Below are 15629 nucleotides of genomic sequence, written 5' to 3'. Positions count from 1 at the left end.
GCAATAAAAACGATGTTTTAACATCAAAGGAGAAAGATATAATTTCTTCGTACAAATGCACTCGGTAACATTTTACACGAGTCCTTTAGAGTTCTGAGTGGCTGAAGGACGTCTAGAAATCTTTTTCCATTTCATATGGAGAATGAGGAAAATTCTAGAAAATTGCATTAACGTTTCTATATAGAATTTTTCCAACTAGACTTATGTATATTCTCTGAATTTTAATACACGTGTATGTGCTTCTTTTAATGTTACATAACTAAAATGTTTGGTAATTTAAATAAACTGTCAAAATTCTTCGTGACATTCTAAATATAAAAAATTTAAAATGGCGTCCTCGGTCACGTCATGCTAACCAATCGCGGCCAAAACGAGTCAAGTATGAAGTATACAAACAGTTCTATAGTAATTACCGCTACAAAAATTCTTGCCGTTATCATAATATACCTACTACATATTATATGTATTTTACAAATACATATATTATATACCTTTGTTTTATAACGATTAGCTACGGTTTTAGTATGACTATACTGAAACAGTTGGCAGTTGAGAAAACAAAACGCTGAGCTGTTTTGAGGTAAACGATGAAAAAAAAAATCAGCATAATTCTGCAAAAAGTGCTCTTCAATTTATTTTTATATAATTTATTATGATTAATGCAAAATAAGCTATTATTTTTAAATGCGAATAGGTATTTAATTTAATAAATAATTTCCGCTATTTTCAAGATAGAAATAAAAAATAAAAACAATTATTTATTTTGGTAGGTAGCTCTAGAATGCATAGATAATAAAGCCACGAACAAACGGGTTAAACAAGATTTTAACCAAGATGACTTTCGTTGTAACAATGTGAAGCTATTAATTCAGACTCGGCCAGTTCATCAAAACTAACGAAAAAACTATTGATTGATTTTTTACGTTGCAAGTAACCAAGCCATCCAATTATATTCAAACTGCAAACGACGATTGAAATATGATTTTCTCGGAATAAACGCCTACGTGGTTACTTGAATTCAATAAGAGAGCAATAGCTATACATTCAATTACATACAAAATAGATTACGAGACCTACCATTCATTGAAACTTTACTACTTCTTAAACTTCTTCAAGAATTGAATGTCTTTGGGACTTAAACTGACATCAAAATTGACTTCTCTATCAAAAACTAATGTCTTGATCCATTTCTTTAATGTCATTCCAGCTTGCTTTAAATGCCATCGAGGAGTCAGTCTTTAAACTCAGTAGATTCATACTTTCCTAATCCGTAGTTTAGAATCTAAAATAAGTAGTTGTTCGGCAACTTTTATCCTTTGCTATGTATGCTATACCTAATGTATATTATCCTTCTAACTTGAAACAATTCACAAGGGACGCATGCGAAGGTCTGCTGAGACTGAACACGTTTCGATATAAATGCGTCGGAGGTTATTAAAAATCAATACCTCAGCAAAAAGTTGTTAACCAGAAACCTTTCAGTGAACACAATGCTCTTCATTCCAGGAAGGGAATTTTCTATGAATTCCATATGCTATAACTTTCAGTTATTTATTATTATATTCAGCAGAAAGTATTGTGTCCTTTATAGGCTGCGTTAAAAAATATTTCTGTTCCATAAAACGTTTTATAAACACACATTGGATTGGTGGATTCAATAACGGACATCTTCGATAACTTATCAAAGATTTAAGGATCCAAAAGTGTACAAAAGAAAAATTAAATAGTTCTAAGTATTAGCTTGTCTATCCAACATGTATGCACCTCAAACCGGAACACAGCAATGCTTAGTGGTTACTCAAAGGCTTGATGATAGAACCTTTGTTCGAGACTACAAGCTTTCCTACAAAGAGTATTGTTACTAAATACTTTATTGCAAATTCTTTAGTGATTCTCTGTTTTCTCATAATCCATAGCTTTGAAAAGAACCTGATATTCTTAAACGCTTTAAGGTTTTCCAATAATGCATCGTGGGAAAGTCGAAATTCACATCGGATGGAATTTATTGTATTGTAAATGACTGAGGTTGAAGCTGTTTATTCATTTTCTTACCCATTTAGCCGCAGAAGAGAATTGTTGAGGTCTAATACTGATTGGACTCATAAGGGGTTTTTAAATACTTTAATAATGTTGTTAGAATTAAAATTCCAGTAATGATGTTCACCGATTTCTGATATGCTATTGCAGTTAACAGTACATCTTGATTTGCAGTCACGATTTCCATTTAACGGTCACTACTCGCAATAATGTTCACTGGATTATATTAGAATCTTAATCTTCACGTTTTAGTTTTGTAACAAATCATTTCGTTACTGTATTTTCTCCATCGCAATTATAAGAACGCATCAAAGATCGTTTAGAAAAGTTTTTATTGTATACTTTTCATAAATTACTTCATTTATTTTTTACAATCTGCTAGACTTGAACAAAGATAAAGAAATTACTCAATTAGTAGCGATAAATTGGCAATTTAATTCAAATTCAAAAGTATTTATAAATAACCTTCACAATAATAGCATTTTAAGAATCGAAAGACAAAAACCTTGAATTATAAATAATACTAATTTATATTTAACAATAAGTAGCGTCAGAAACAGGCGAACAGTGAAATTACCGTCTTCCTTTACTGGGTTTTCCGGAGGGTGAATCTAATGTTGAGGAATACCCCTATCATTGCAACTGTAACGTATATTCATTAAATTGTAGTCTGATTAGCTTCTTAAAATAACAAGAAGCGAAACAATTAAAAACAGAAATCAGTGCTATCGAGTTTTCTGCAATTTATATTTTACCATTGTTTTTGAGGAATATAATATATGTACTTCGGTTACAATATGGTATGGTATGGTAAATATAAGTACCGACCCCTTCTTTAATATAGGACAATAATTTATCCATAAGAAAAACATCTTTCAAAAACAGATAGTCATCCTAACTTTAGAAAAAATTATATTAGTAAGCAATGATGAATTAAAAATATTTAGAAAAATCCGCTGACGTATGCAAGACTCATTGTTTTATTATTAAAGTAAAGATAAACCAAAAGTGGTCAGCGAACTATCAATGTTATTTCAAGTAAGCTATTTAGAACGTTTACGATAAGCCTTTTGAGTAGTTAGGTATAACAAATTCAGATTTACTAATGGTCACTTGCTTGATAGTCTGACATTTAGCGACTACATATACGCAGATAGATAGATAATATGTTAAACTAACGCTCTTTTAATAAAACTCAAATTCTAATGAGGTAGCAACTGTATTTTATTCAGTTTTTAATTTGGAACACCAAATCTCCATCACCTACTTATCTATTAACAAAAGACTTTCATCTATCTGAATAAGTGATAAGATTATCGACCAAAACAAAGTAAAGTGATATAAAGACATGTTATTATGGTCTAGAAATCTTTCAGTTCTGTCTGAGTGAGGGAATGTCTGAAATTAGCACGAATGCCCTTTCCGAGGCGTTGGGAGGACGTGGGAGGTAGAGGCAGCCCGCACTTCGCATTATCAAATGCATTCAACGACATAAGTATAAATACACACGAATACAACTGACACAAATTGTGTTTGTATAATTTGGTGAAGCCAAAACATTGATGTCATTAAGTCAATATTTTATATAAGGTATTTAAAAATACTCGCAGTACCTACGTACATTCTAGATTGATCGAGGAAAATTGTTTATATTTTTATAATTCTTTATTATAAAAATAATTATATATAGGTAATATTAACAATATAAAATTCTCACATTAGCAACGAGCATAAAGAAGTTAATTAAAAATAAACTTACTCATTTTCTTTTTCATCGCACGAAGCACAGTTACTTAAATGTTGAACAAAAATAATCGAGTAAAACCTCATTTGCCTCAGAGTCACTGCAATACGACTTTATGAAACCGTCACTAAAGGCAAAAATGAAAGGAAACTCGCAATCAAACCACGGCGATCAAAAACAAGTACATTTATTTATTTTAATTAAACCAGTCTTTATTTTTCCCGTCCACACTATTTATTGTCACTGGCAAACAAGAATTTCACTAAGCAAAAATTATGAGAATAAACCTAAAAATAAACTCGACACGGCACTGGCACAATTTGAATCACTGTTTTGAAATTCGAAATAAAAAGAACGGCGAACAATTGACATTTAAATTCGCGGGAATCAAAATCAAATATGGCGTAAATATTTTATTTTAAAATTGACGCTTGCTATTTGAATGGTAGGGTATCACGGGCGTTCGATAAAGAATCTTACATCGGAATAATAAGCCCGACGCGAGACCGCCGCAGCACTAGTCTGCCGTTAGTATGAGGCTTCGGTTCGGTCTGCGAAACGCTCGGCTCATACAACCATTTCAAAGTATATAAATAACTTCACTCCGCTCTCTGTTCGTCCACATTTAAGTAAATTAAATTGATTTATTTTCTGTGTCACTTTTATTTCTAACTGCACTGGTAAACAATAAGGATTTCATTTTATGCGAACTGCTGATACCCTGGTATTTCTTTAACGTACAGTTGACTTTTAATTCTTGTTTACACATTGAAAGTAAAATAATCTACGTACCTACATAATACATTTACTAAAAGAAAACTTAAACAAGTTATTTTTCCAGGAACGTTAAAATTTTACATACCTGTAAGGTGTGTAACACCTCACTTGGATATAGCTCGAATTATAATAATTTATTCAAAAGAAGATATGGACTGTCTCTAAATACTACAGAGAAACGTCGCCATTTTGTTTTCCAATAAGTAGGTACCTGTTTCTGTTTTGCTATAAGTACGATAATTAACTTATATTGCAGTAACGTTTAAATAATTGGTTTATATTTTCGTGTTTATTTTCCGTGCGTTTAAATTACATAGATTTATTCATAATTCACAAATTGGCGTGCTACAAAATGTAGTTATGATCATTATTTAAATATTATTTTTGGTTCGGCGTGACCTGATTATTGATCAAACCTTTTTTGGTAGGATAATGCAATATGCTGACATATTTATAATGATTTTTTGTTTTTATATCAGTAGTTTATTGTGTTATTATAGTTCGGCCATTCAGAGAATGCGTTCCTGACACGTCGCGATTGAACTGACGACGTAACTTTGCAATGGCGTTGCAGTTACGATAAAAATATTTTTGCTGGTTGTTTACCGTTTTAACAATTGAGGAGCATTAAAACAACATTATTATATCAATAATCAATGAATGTAGTTACGTCGTCAGTTCAATCGCGACGTGTCAGGAACGCATTCTCTGAATGGCCGAACTATAATTGTTTTTGGGTTGGAACAAAGAAAGCTATTTATTTTATCACGCATGTCGTCAAGTTTGAATGTATTCTGTAAATTCTTACTTTTACCTAGATGAAACTACTTTCAAATGTTGTTAAATAAAAAGGTTTTATTCCCATATTTTTAATTAATGCGTGACTTTATTTATCAATAACCATGGAGTCAAGTAAACTGCCTAGGTAGCAAACAGCAACAAACTAGATGAATTAATATCTATAGAGCAAACGAGTTGTCTATCAAGTCTACTGCTAGTGGCTTTTGCAATCGATTTATCTAGTTTTACATTTAAGATTGATTACTTAGTTTTCAACAGCTAAACAACCTTATTGGTTTTTGAAAAATAACAGCAGTAGCTTACACCTGTGGTTTCACACGTGGGAACTCCTCTACGCACCCGGGTAAAAAATATTTTTCTTTGGTACATAGGAAGTCATCAAATGACCCCTACCGCTGTGGGTGCAGCGTGAGGGAGTGTCAGACTCTTAGTGACTAAAACCCCACCATGATCCTTCTAGAGCCCTTTGTATACCAGGGCCGTGGTAACACCATATCACTTTCGTTAGAATAGTCCCACAGCGAATTAAATTACTAAAGGATAATTTGTAAGTAGGTAACATTAAAAAAATGCTTTTTTATAACCTTTTCGTAAAATTAAAGATCCTTTATCATCGAAAGGTGTTTGACCTAAAGTTAACTTTGGCATTATAAGCAATATTTCCATTCAGTAAGGATAAAAGTGGAAATTAAATTAAATGTAAGTAAGTAGATGAATCACGCCACGAAACTTTCCTGTCATAAACGGTAATAAAATACTCTTCGTTAGTTTTGAAGATCAGCGTTTTCCTTTTCTACTCGTACTCTATTATTTTTAAGCCCAGGTTTCTGGTTAAATTCCTGCTTCCGATTAGGAGTAACTTGGAAAGAGAGTGTACCTTCACTCGCGGAAGATGACTCTTCAAAAACGTTACCTACATCCCGTAGGTAATCTATAGTCTTCGCGTTTTTGTTGTTCCACGAGCGGGCTGCTGCCTCTTCTCATACAGAGAAGGAATGACCGTTACTCACCCTTGCTCAAGACGGATTGCCAATTTCAGACTGTAAAGTCCAGGTTAACACAAGATGTTTTCCTTCACCTTTATGCATTCATTGTTGTACAAGGTACACTTTGAAAGTACATAACTTAGAAAAGTTAATTTTTTTGTCTGAGCTGGAATCAAGCCTGCTCATTCATACTTGAAAGGCTAGTGCTTTTAACTACTAAACCACTCCGATCTCATTCATTCTGTGCTTAAACAATTAAGCTAAAAATATATTTTTTTATAAAATAATAAGGAAAAAGAAACTGCTAGAATAAATTGTTATCATTTTGCCAATGTATAATTGTTTTTTTTTTTTGTATTTTTGAGGTTCTAACGTTAAAATGGAAACTGGTTGGTTTAGCTCTTATGTTATTAACAGAGTTTAGGCATATAAACGTTATTTTTGTAAATGAATATTTGCACGTAGTCACAGTCAACTATTTAAGAGGATTGCCAAATTAGGAAACGTCAGGAGAGCCCTATGCCCAATACTAGACCTAAACTAAAATTTAAATAATTTCTGGGAAAATTTTCTCACTTCCTGTTACTTATTTCATTTTCTATTCCAATATTATGATAGGAAAAGGATTTTCTTGCGGTCAGTTTCTTAGAAGTGAAACTTCATAGAATCTATAGAATTCAGGGAATTTTATGAAGAAGGTAAGGTCGCTGCTTTTCATCTCACAGCCTCACTATTTACCGTCATTGCTGAATATAAAAGCTGTTTCAAAGACCGGTATTCTTAGCAAAAAAAAAAAAAACTTTATCTACAGTTCTTACTATTTATTTATTAACAACCTAAGATCACTATTAATAACTTAATATAAGTATCATAAATATACGTTTAAATTGCGTCACAGGGTAAATGCCCCACATATCGTCTACATCCTTAATGCCTTAAAAATTCCAACAATGCGTGGGTAAAAAAATGTTCTTGAAAAAAATATGAATGGCTCGGTTTAAATATTAACGAGTATGTTGAATCATTGACCAGTCTATCAGCTTTCAAGACGAAAGTGATTAATACAGGATATAGGTAACATGGGATTACCAAATACGTGCAAATATTTTGTGTTATTTTTCAAGTCCTTGCTAAATGGTTCATTTCATTGAAAAGATTTTACTTAGCGGTTTTCCTTCAATTTTGTTGCGTGCACTGTTATTTTTGTTATAGTATTTTTCTTCCAAAGGGGACTGATTTTGAAGACGTAAACGTTTTTGTGAATTTCTATGACCGATATTTAAGAAGAAGTCCTGAGTCGATAAAAGGTGAACTGAGAGCAATGTCCCCATATTAGTACCATAACTTTGTAGCGTGTGTATTGTGTACCTCTATATTAACTTAGCTAAATAGATTTTTTTCAAGCACGAATCTTAGATAAATGTAGCCTCAACGCCAGTCTCAGATAACTAATTGATGATGCAACTCGAGTAAAAGTTTAGATACAAGATTGGCAATCAATCGATTACCTTACAAGGTAAGGCGACGTGGCCACGGTCAAGGTTGCGATGGATAACCGATATTAACATATCGAGAGATTATTCTTAGATTAGTCAGCGATTTTGATAAACGATTATACATATGTATTAAATTAATTATTTGATGGTTTCATGGATTCGTAAGCATTTCGGTATTGAATTGATGTCTTTTTGAATCGTTCAACTGGTATCCTGAAGTAATACTTGTGTCGTAGGTTAAAAATAGGTTATTCTTGTACAAGTGTCAATCTATATTCGGATTAGATATTGTATAATTTTCAGCGTTGTCACAATGAAAATGTATGCGGCACACAGAATTTTTAATTCCCATATTTATGCAAGCATAGCTTAGTAGTCTTCTAAATAAGTTACATTTTTATTCTTAAATGATGACGCATGTTGCTTATATTTTGGATTTCACAATTTTACGTCACATTTCGGGCATTATATTTGCTATTTATTCGACTCATCACTCTAGTGTCTATGTTATTTCAATATTATATGTATATGCAACCCTACGCACTACTGACACTTGATATTTTATGGTCAATTATATAAGAGTACAGACAAAAAATATGATTTAATATAATAAACATGACAAAACGTTTTGCTCTATTATTCAAATAGTTCCGTCATCAAGGTCTATTTTGAGAAACTTGTATAACGGACTTTAGCTTAACCAAATTAACGCATACGTCATAGCGACTCACGGTGCGCTGCCCACATCATGTTTCATACCCCATCAGCCTCATGGCATATTCCACAGAACACACATGTGTTAGAGTATGTAACTTTATTTTTCTGTAAGCCTTTTTAGAAGTATCAGTGTATTGACTGGCACCGTAGGTGAATTGACTACTTAAAGATTGTAGGGTATTGCTCTAAGCATATCATCATACGTTATTACATTTACCAACTATGTTGCTGTCGGCTTCCAGTAACAACCGAGTGGATTTGAGTACCAGAATGTCACTTTTTGTCTATCTGACTCTCCCAATCTTTAACCCGATTGATACCCATTGCGTAAGGCAGGTTGTAAAACTTCAATAAATATATTTAGTACAGCAGAAAGCGATGGAAAGGTCATGCATGAAAATATAGTAATAAGTAGTTTTGCGACCAAACCGTGTCTAGGTAATTTCTTATGTAAAACATAAATTACCCCTTACGAAAGGTCAACTAAATACATTGCGAAAATGAGCCAATTTAGTTTCCGCGTCTGTATTAAGTGCCTACAAAATAACTCGCTGTGCAAGTGATATTTGGGATTAGTGGAAGCAAACAAAAAATTAAAAAAAAAAAATCTTTATTATGCATGAAATGTAAAAAAAAAACATATTTAAAATTAAAATTTAACGTAGTTTCAGGATTTGGCGGGTTGTTGCATTATATGAAACTTAAAAGGTTTCCAGATCAAATGATATCTGTGTACATGTTGAATTTTCGTATTCCACTCTCTCATGCCACACAATCCATTCAAGAATCAAACTCGTCAAGCACATCATTGTAGACCGATGTGACTATTACTAAGCCGATCTTCTTTGAATACCTAATTTGATTACATTACACAGTATTTTTTTATTTTTAAATAAGAATAACAAAAAAAAATACTAATAGAGAGGGGAAACATTATTGTAATTGGAAATCAAAGAGCCACTTAAAACTAAGTGACGTTTTATTTCTACCCAGAAGAAATATACCTCTAGAAATCTTAGAGGCTGAGTTTACGCATTCAGTTTTTGTTATAAAGACGTGTGCAGATAATGAATTAATAAAACGAATAATTTATGTTAATTTGATCTTTAACGCGAGGTATTAGTTAAGCGTTGCTAATGAAGATAGTGAATTTTAAAATCGATACATATCTCATTATTGTTTCTTTTTAGTGGGGAATTTTCAAATACCAGAATTTTTTATCAGTTTTATAATTGTAAAACCATTTTTTTGTGCTTTTGTATATTCAATAATTTGTATTACCGATTAAGCATATTTTTCTTTTTAATTAGATCCTAAATTGACAAAACCCCATGAATTAAAGCGTTGTACATGGGAATATTAATATACTTACCTAAAACCATCTTCTTCTAAGACAAACGAGAGATACTCGCACAGACATAACTACCTACATTCATACATACAGGTGAAACTAAGAACCTCCTTATTTTGAAGTCGGTTAAAAAGTAACAAACAGTTTGAATGCTTTATCCATGACGCAAGGCTAAAGCTTTGGTTTCCTAGGAAAGCGGTGCCGTCATATAGCGGCCGTAATATTACGGGCGCAAATAGACGGTCGTCTTTACGGTGATGACATGTGGAAAGTTCCACGGCCGTTTTAACACACCGTCACATCATTAGGCTGTTCTTAAATAAGATAAATGTAGCTAATTAAGTACTGTAATGTAAAATGAAAATTACATTATTATAAACATTTAATATTTCTCCAATTTCACGTCACCAATTCTGTTTTAGTTGACTTTTTCTATAATCTTTACTTTTTATATTATATATTTCTTCGTGGTAACGAACGAAATCTATTAAAATTTCGTCGTCCTCGCTGCTCCACGAGTTGGAACTCATTTTTGACGTAGTTCCGAAAAAAAAACACAGATACGTATTAAAAAAGCTTCACCGCTTTCAATAAATCGTTCACCAAACTATCTGACACCGTCAAGGCGGCCGTCATGCAAATGGCGGCACCGATTTTTGAAGTAACGGTGTCAGTTACCGCTCTCTAGGAAACCACCCCATTTTGTTTACGTAGACAACGTTCTAGTGACGTCATTCACCGCTGTATTACGGCCGCTATATGACGGCACCGCTTTCCTAGGAAACCCAAGCTTTAGTCAGTGCGGATATACGATACGCCAAATATTTCTCTGATAACATTCACTACATGTTACCACAGTCTAAAAATCATACAGTCGTCCAACGAAGACGTCTAGACAGGGCAATCGTGCGGGGTGTGAGGGGCGAGACGCGGGTAGGCCGCTCCCGAACTACGAACAAAATTATATTAGTAGTTCGGGATCTATCATTCAGGGCTATCGCGTGTTACTTTTTTATATATATATTTTTTTGTTAATTTAAAATGGTGCATGCGACGTGTACTGTGAGTGATTGCAAGTCTTTATCCCAAATAAATAAAGATCTGCGGTTTCATCGGACGTAATTTTTATAATAAGAAATGGATGTCAGTTTTGAGTTTAATTGAAGTGCTTGTTACGAAAAAGTCAGCCTTTTTGAAATCCAAGATGGCGGACCTTATTTTCTTATAATTTGATATGGGTGTCAATTTTGAGTTTAATTCGGGTGCTGGTTACGAAAAAGCCATCCTTTTTGAAATTCAAGAGAAAAAAGTCCGCGGACAAAAATCCCTCGTATGCTTAGGCTATAAGAGATTTAAAAACAACTGTCACGGGCAGAATTCAAGCCGTGTCCTTTGCCGAACCGTGAAGTCACATCGACAATTGACTTATTTATTTATTTAAAAACTTCACGATTACAGTAGGTACAGTTAGTGTCACAGTAACTAGTTACCAAATCTGCATCAGTTGATTTTTAAATCTCTTTGTATACGCCTAATTTGCATTTTTTATTGACATACTCAACTCCTTAATAATACATGCAGTAAAGTGCGGATTAAGAATTGTATTCATCATTAAAACAATATTACATGATATTAATATTAGGGTCATTCTAAGTTAAGAGGTAATTCGTTGTATGAAATGGCGGCACGAGTTTTTTTTTATATATTTTTACTTAAGTATACATTTTTAAATGTAAACGGCTACGTTGAAAACGTTTACAAAGGGGTCAGTCAATTTTTTGGGTTTATCTCGTTTTATCAGTGACCAGGGGAAATACACAATACAGGGGAGAGACAAGGTGTACAGGGGAAGATACTTCATGAACAGGGAAGAGATAAAAAATATAACAAGGTTAATTTTAAGAATCATCTTTATTTATTTTAATTATGAATTATTTATAATCAGACTTTTCATTTCTTAGCAGTCTTCTATGCTAGGTACAAAACATGAAAAACAATAATAAAAAGAAACAAAAACAAAAAATTCTGTTTTGAATAACAGTAACTTGAAATATGGAGAGAAAAAGCAAAAATTCGTAGAAGACGTTTAGCACCCCAAGATATAAGTAATGCTTTTGTAACACCACCATGTTCAGATAATGAAGGCCCACCGCCCCCTCAAAATATAAACAGGCGAGCGCAGGCAGCACAGCAAAAGTCAACTTTTTTTTTTAACGACGTCAAAAATCATCAAAATTCGCAGGCCTTTTATGTGCCAGGGCCGCGGTATCTCTTTTGAACAACCCGCAGCCCTGGCAGGCCTTGGCCCTACTGGGCCCCGCTGGGGATGCTGACATCTCTTTGAGGAGCGCGTGGAACAACGCGCGCCGCCGACACGGGTCTGTTGTCTAAAAATGGACATGAGCGATGAGCCACCCGAACTCACCGCTCACAGACCTACGCTTACGGTGGCCGGGAGTCGTCTCGCGACACCCGGCGCCCGTGGTGTCTACCTGCTCCAGCGCGGCGGCCGGGATGAGAGGTGCAAAGCAGTCATGCTCGAGAAGGAGGCGACGGCATCCCATTCCCTCTCGCCCCGGACCATGGCCTGAACCAGGGCCGGACGCGAGAGGTCGCCGCCGCCTAAAGCCTCGACGAGGACCCGGCGGTGCCCTTCCCACGCAGGGCACTCCTGGACTGTATGGTCCACCGTGTCCTCGGGGCTGTCCGCACAGTGGTGACACCCAGGCGCCTCCTCACGACCGATTCGATGCAGGTACCTCTCGAAACAACCGTGTCCGGTGAGGACCTGCGTCATGCGGTACGTGAGGGCGCCGTGACTCCTCCCGAGCCACTCCTCAAAGAGGGGACTTACCGCCACTATGGTGGCGTGCCCTGCACTGGGTTGCGACAGTCGTTCCCTCCAGGCTACCATGAGATCGCGCCGGAGCTCCGCCCGCTGCTCGACAACTTGCCGCGGCAACGGAGTTCCCTCCCGGCCCTGAGCTCCTCGCGCCAGTAGTACAGGCGCAAGAAGACTCTCGCCTCCAGATCCCACGGTGGCAGTCCGGCAGTAGGCTAGCTGCTTCGCGGGAGATCGTGCAGCAAAAGTCCACTCGAGCAAGAAAAGCAAGAAACCTGAAAATAAAAAAACAAGCGGAAGAAATAGATCCACTTAAATCTGTGCAGTCCAACGCTACAAAAAAAACAAGTACAACGATGAAATACTTATCCGGGTCATTTTTAATTCTTTGATATCGTAATCGTTTGCTATCCTCTTCTTTTCAAGCCATTTTTCTGTAAATAAAACGTAATATTGTATTGTAAAGCTAAAATAAGCATAACGCCAAGTAAAGGATTAGAGAAAACTAGAAGTATTAATGGAAACGCGTAAAAATGTATCTCCCCTGGACATTAAGTATCTCCCCTGCCATCAAAAGAGCCAGGGGAAATACGCCAGGGGAGATACATTTTCGATAGAAATCTAAAATAGCCGTAAAAGTATTTCGCGCACGTCATTCACACACAAACATAACAATGTATACACTATTCATAGTAAATATTGAAGTATATGTTAGTATTTTAACAAAAAATTGCAATGTAAAACTTACCAGAGGAAAGACTGCATTCACATAACTCTTCTGCACCCAGCAAGTAGCGTGATCGAAATGGCCGACAATAAAGGCGGCGCAGTTGCTTATGCGCCGTTTGCTGCTAATTTCACGTTACACACTATGCATTCAAGGTCACAACTTCTACAGACTAGGAGAGCAAAACTGATTTTTGAACGAAAACAAAAGACCAGGGGACGAGACACGAAACTCGGTGGACAAATTTCGGTGTTCATATTTTTTTTTAAGAATTGGAATAAAAGCACTTTTACTTGTAAGATACTATTACTAAGTTTAATAATAAAAATAATAATAAGCCTTTATTTGTTTCCTTGACTTAATCCTATTACATAAGTATTTTAAAATATATAAAAAAAAAAGTTTGACTTATGCGTAATATAAAAAGTTAAAAAAAAGTAATAATGCTAAATTTAATATTAAGTCATGGCCCCTCTCGGGTATAGGCCTCCTCCAACTGTTTCCAATGTACTCTATCTCTTGCTGTATCCATCCAGTTGTCTCCTGCTACCTTTCGTAGATCATCAGTCCAACGGTCTATAGGTCTGCCTCTAGCTCTCTTGCCTGTTGGACCTTTCCATATTGTGACGAGTTTCGTCCATCGTTCACCCTTCGTTCGTATCATGTGGCCAGCCCATTTCCACTTCAACCGCATTGCATGCGTTACCGCATTTATAACTTTGGTTTTGCGCCTTATAACGCTGCTTCTTTGTTTATCTTTGAGCTTTAGGCCTAGAATGCTTCTCTCCATAGAGCGCTGGCATGTGCGTATTTTTGTTTTCGTGTATTTATTGTAGATCCAGGTCTGTGCTCCGTATGTCAGGCATGGTAGTATACATGAGTCCATGACTTTTTTCTTAAGATATAATGGAAGTTTTGATTTTAATGTTTCTTTCAGGCTCCAGAACTTTTTCCAAGCCATATTAATTCTTCTGTCTAGTTCATCTTTATGCCGTGTGTTTTTAAATGAAATGAGCTTTCCTAGATATATATAGCTATCGACATATTCGATTGGTGTTTGGTTTACTATAATGGGGGTTTGTATACTGTTTGTAGCTACTTTAGTCTTAGAGGTGTTTAGTTGTAGACCAATGGTATTGCTAGAGTCACTTAAATCTGTAAGCATTTTTTCAAGTTGTTTTGATGACGTCGAGAAAAGGACTATATCGTCGGCAAATCTTAAGTTGCTGAGGAACTTGCCGTTTATATCTATTCCTTTTCCTTCCCACTGTAAACCCTTCATTATATTTTGTAGGACTGCAATAAACAGTTTGGGTGAGAGTGGATCTCCTTGTTTCACACCTCTGCGTATATAAATTGTTGGTCCTAGTCTATCGAGCTTCACACGACTTGTGCTTTTTGCATATATGTTTTTGATTATATTTATGTATATATTCGGAATGTTTTGATGTTTCAGTGCCTGCCAAATGCTCTCGTGTGATATGGAGTCAAATGCTTTCGCATAATCTACATACGCTAGGTAGAGCGGGGTCTTAAATTCTTGATATTTTTCCACTATTTGCTCTAGCGTATGGATATGGTCAATAGTTGAGAACCCTGGTCTGAATCCTGCCTGTTCTTTCGTTTGGTGTTTCTCTATATCTACTTCTATCCTTTTTTCTAGACACATTGCGAATAATTTATACATTGTTGGGAGTAGACTTATTGGGCGGTAGTTGCCAATATCCGTTGGATCACCTTTCTTGTATAATAGAGTTATTCTTGATTCCGCCCATTTTTGGGGGATCTTTTGTGCTTCCAATATTTTATTGAACAATATGATTAGGTGCGGAGTTAATATATGTTTTCCAATTTTTAAGGCTTCGTTAGGAATATTGTCGAATCCGATTACTAAGTTTACTGTACCTATAAAATTAAAGAGTTTAAAATAATTATTGAATTTTAATACATTCATAATTACTGATTTACAAATAAAGTCGGTTGGGGGACAGACCAGGGGAGAGACATTTTTCTTATATTAGAGCTTATTGTGACTTAATTACGTACATTTCTGCAATAAATTTGAGTGACCACATAGGAAACATTTAATTTTAAGTGATAAATAGGTTATTTGTAAAGTTTATTGAAAAAAAATGTATTTTTTTGTTGTTG

At 35.1% G+C, this 15629-nt stretch overlaps 1 protein-coding gene across 2 annotated transcripts in view; it reads right to left on the bottom strand.

Annotated features, from left to right (window-relative positions):
• The window catches only part of LOC124643073, a 42982-nt gene that overhangs the window by 11636 nt on the left and 15717 nt on the right, over positions 1–15629 (bottom strand). The window contains exon 1 of one of the 2 annotated variants that reach the window (XM_047181920.1): positions 3797–4341. The exons of the other annotated variant lie outside the window; for it this stretch is intronic. Within the exon in view, the coding sequence (XP_047037876.1) occupies positions 3797–3812 (16 nt within the window). The 5' untranslated portion in view covers positions 3813–4341. Of the gene's footprint in view, positions 1–3796; positions 4342–15629 lie in introns of those variants that run through there. 2 annotated transcript variants of the gene reach the window in all.

This window comes from Helicoverpa zea, chromosome 26, assembly GCF_022581195.2.
Source record: "Helicoverpa zea isolate HzStark_Cry1AcR chromosome 26, ilHelZeax1.1, whole genome shotgun sequence".
Taxonomy (NCBI): domain Eukaryota; kingdom Metazoa; phylum Arthropoda; class Insecta; order Lepidoptera; family Noctuidae; genus Helicoverpa; species Helicoverpa zea.
This window is presented reverse-complemented; position numbering and strand designations above follow the sequence as displayed.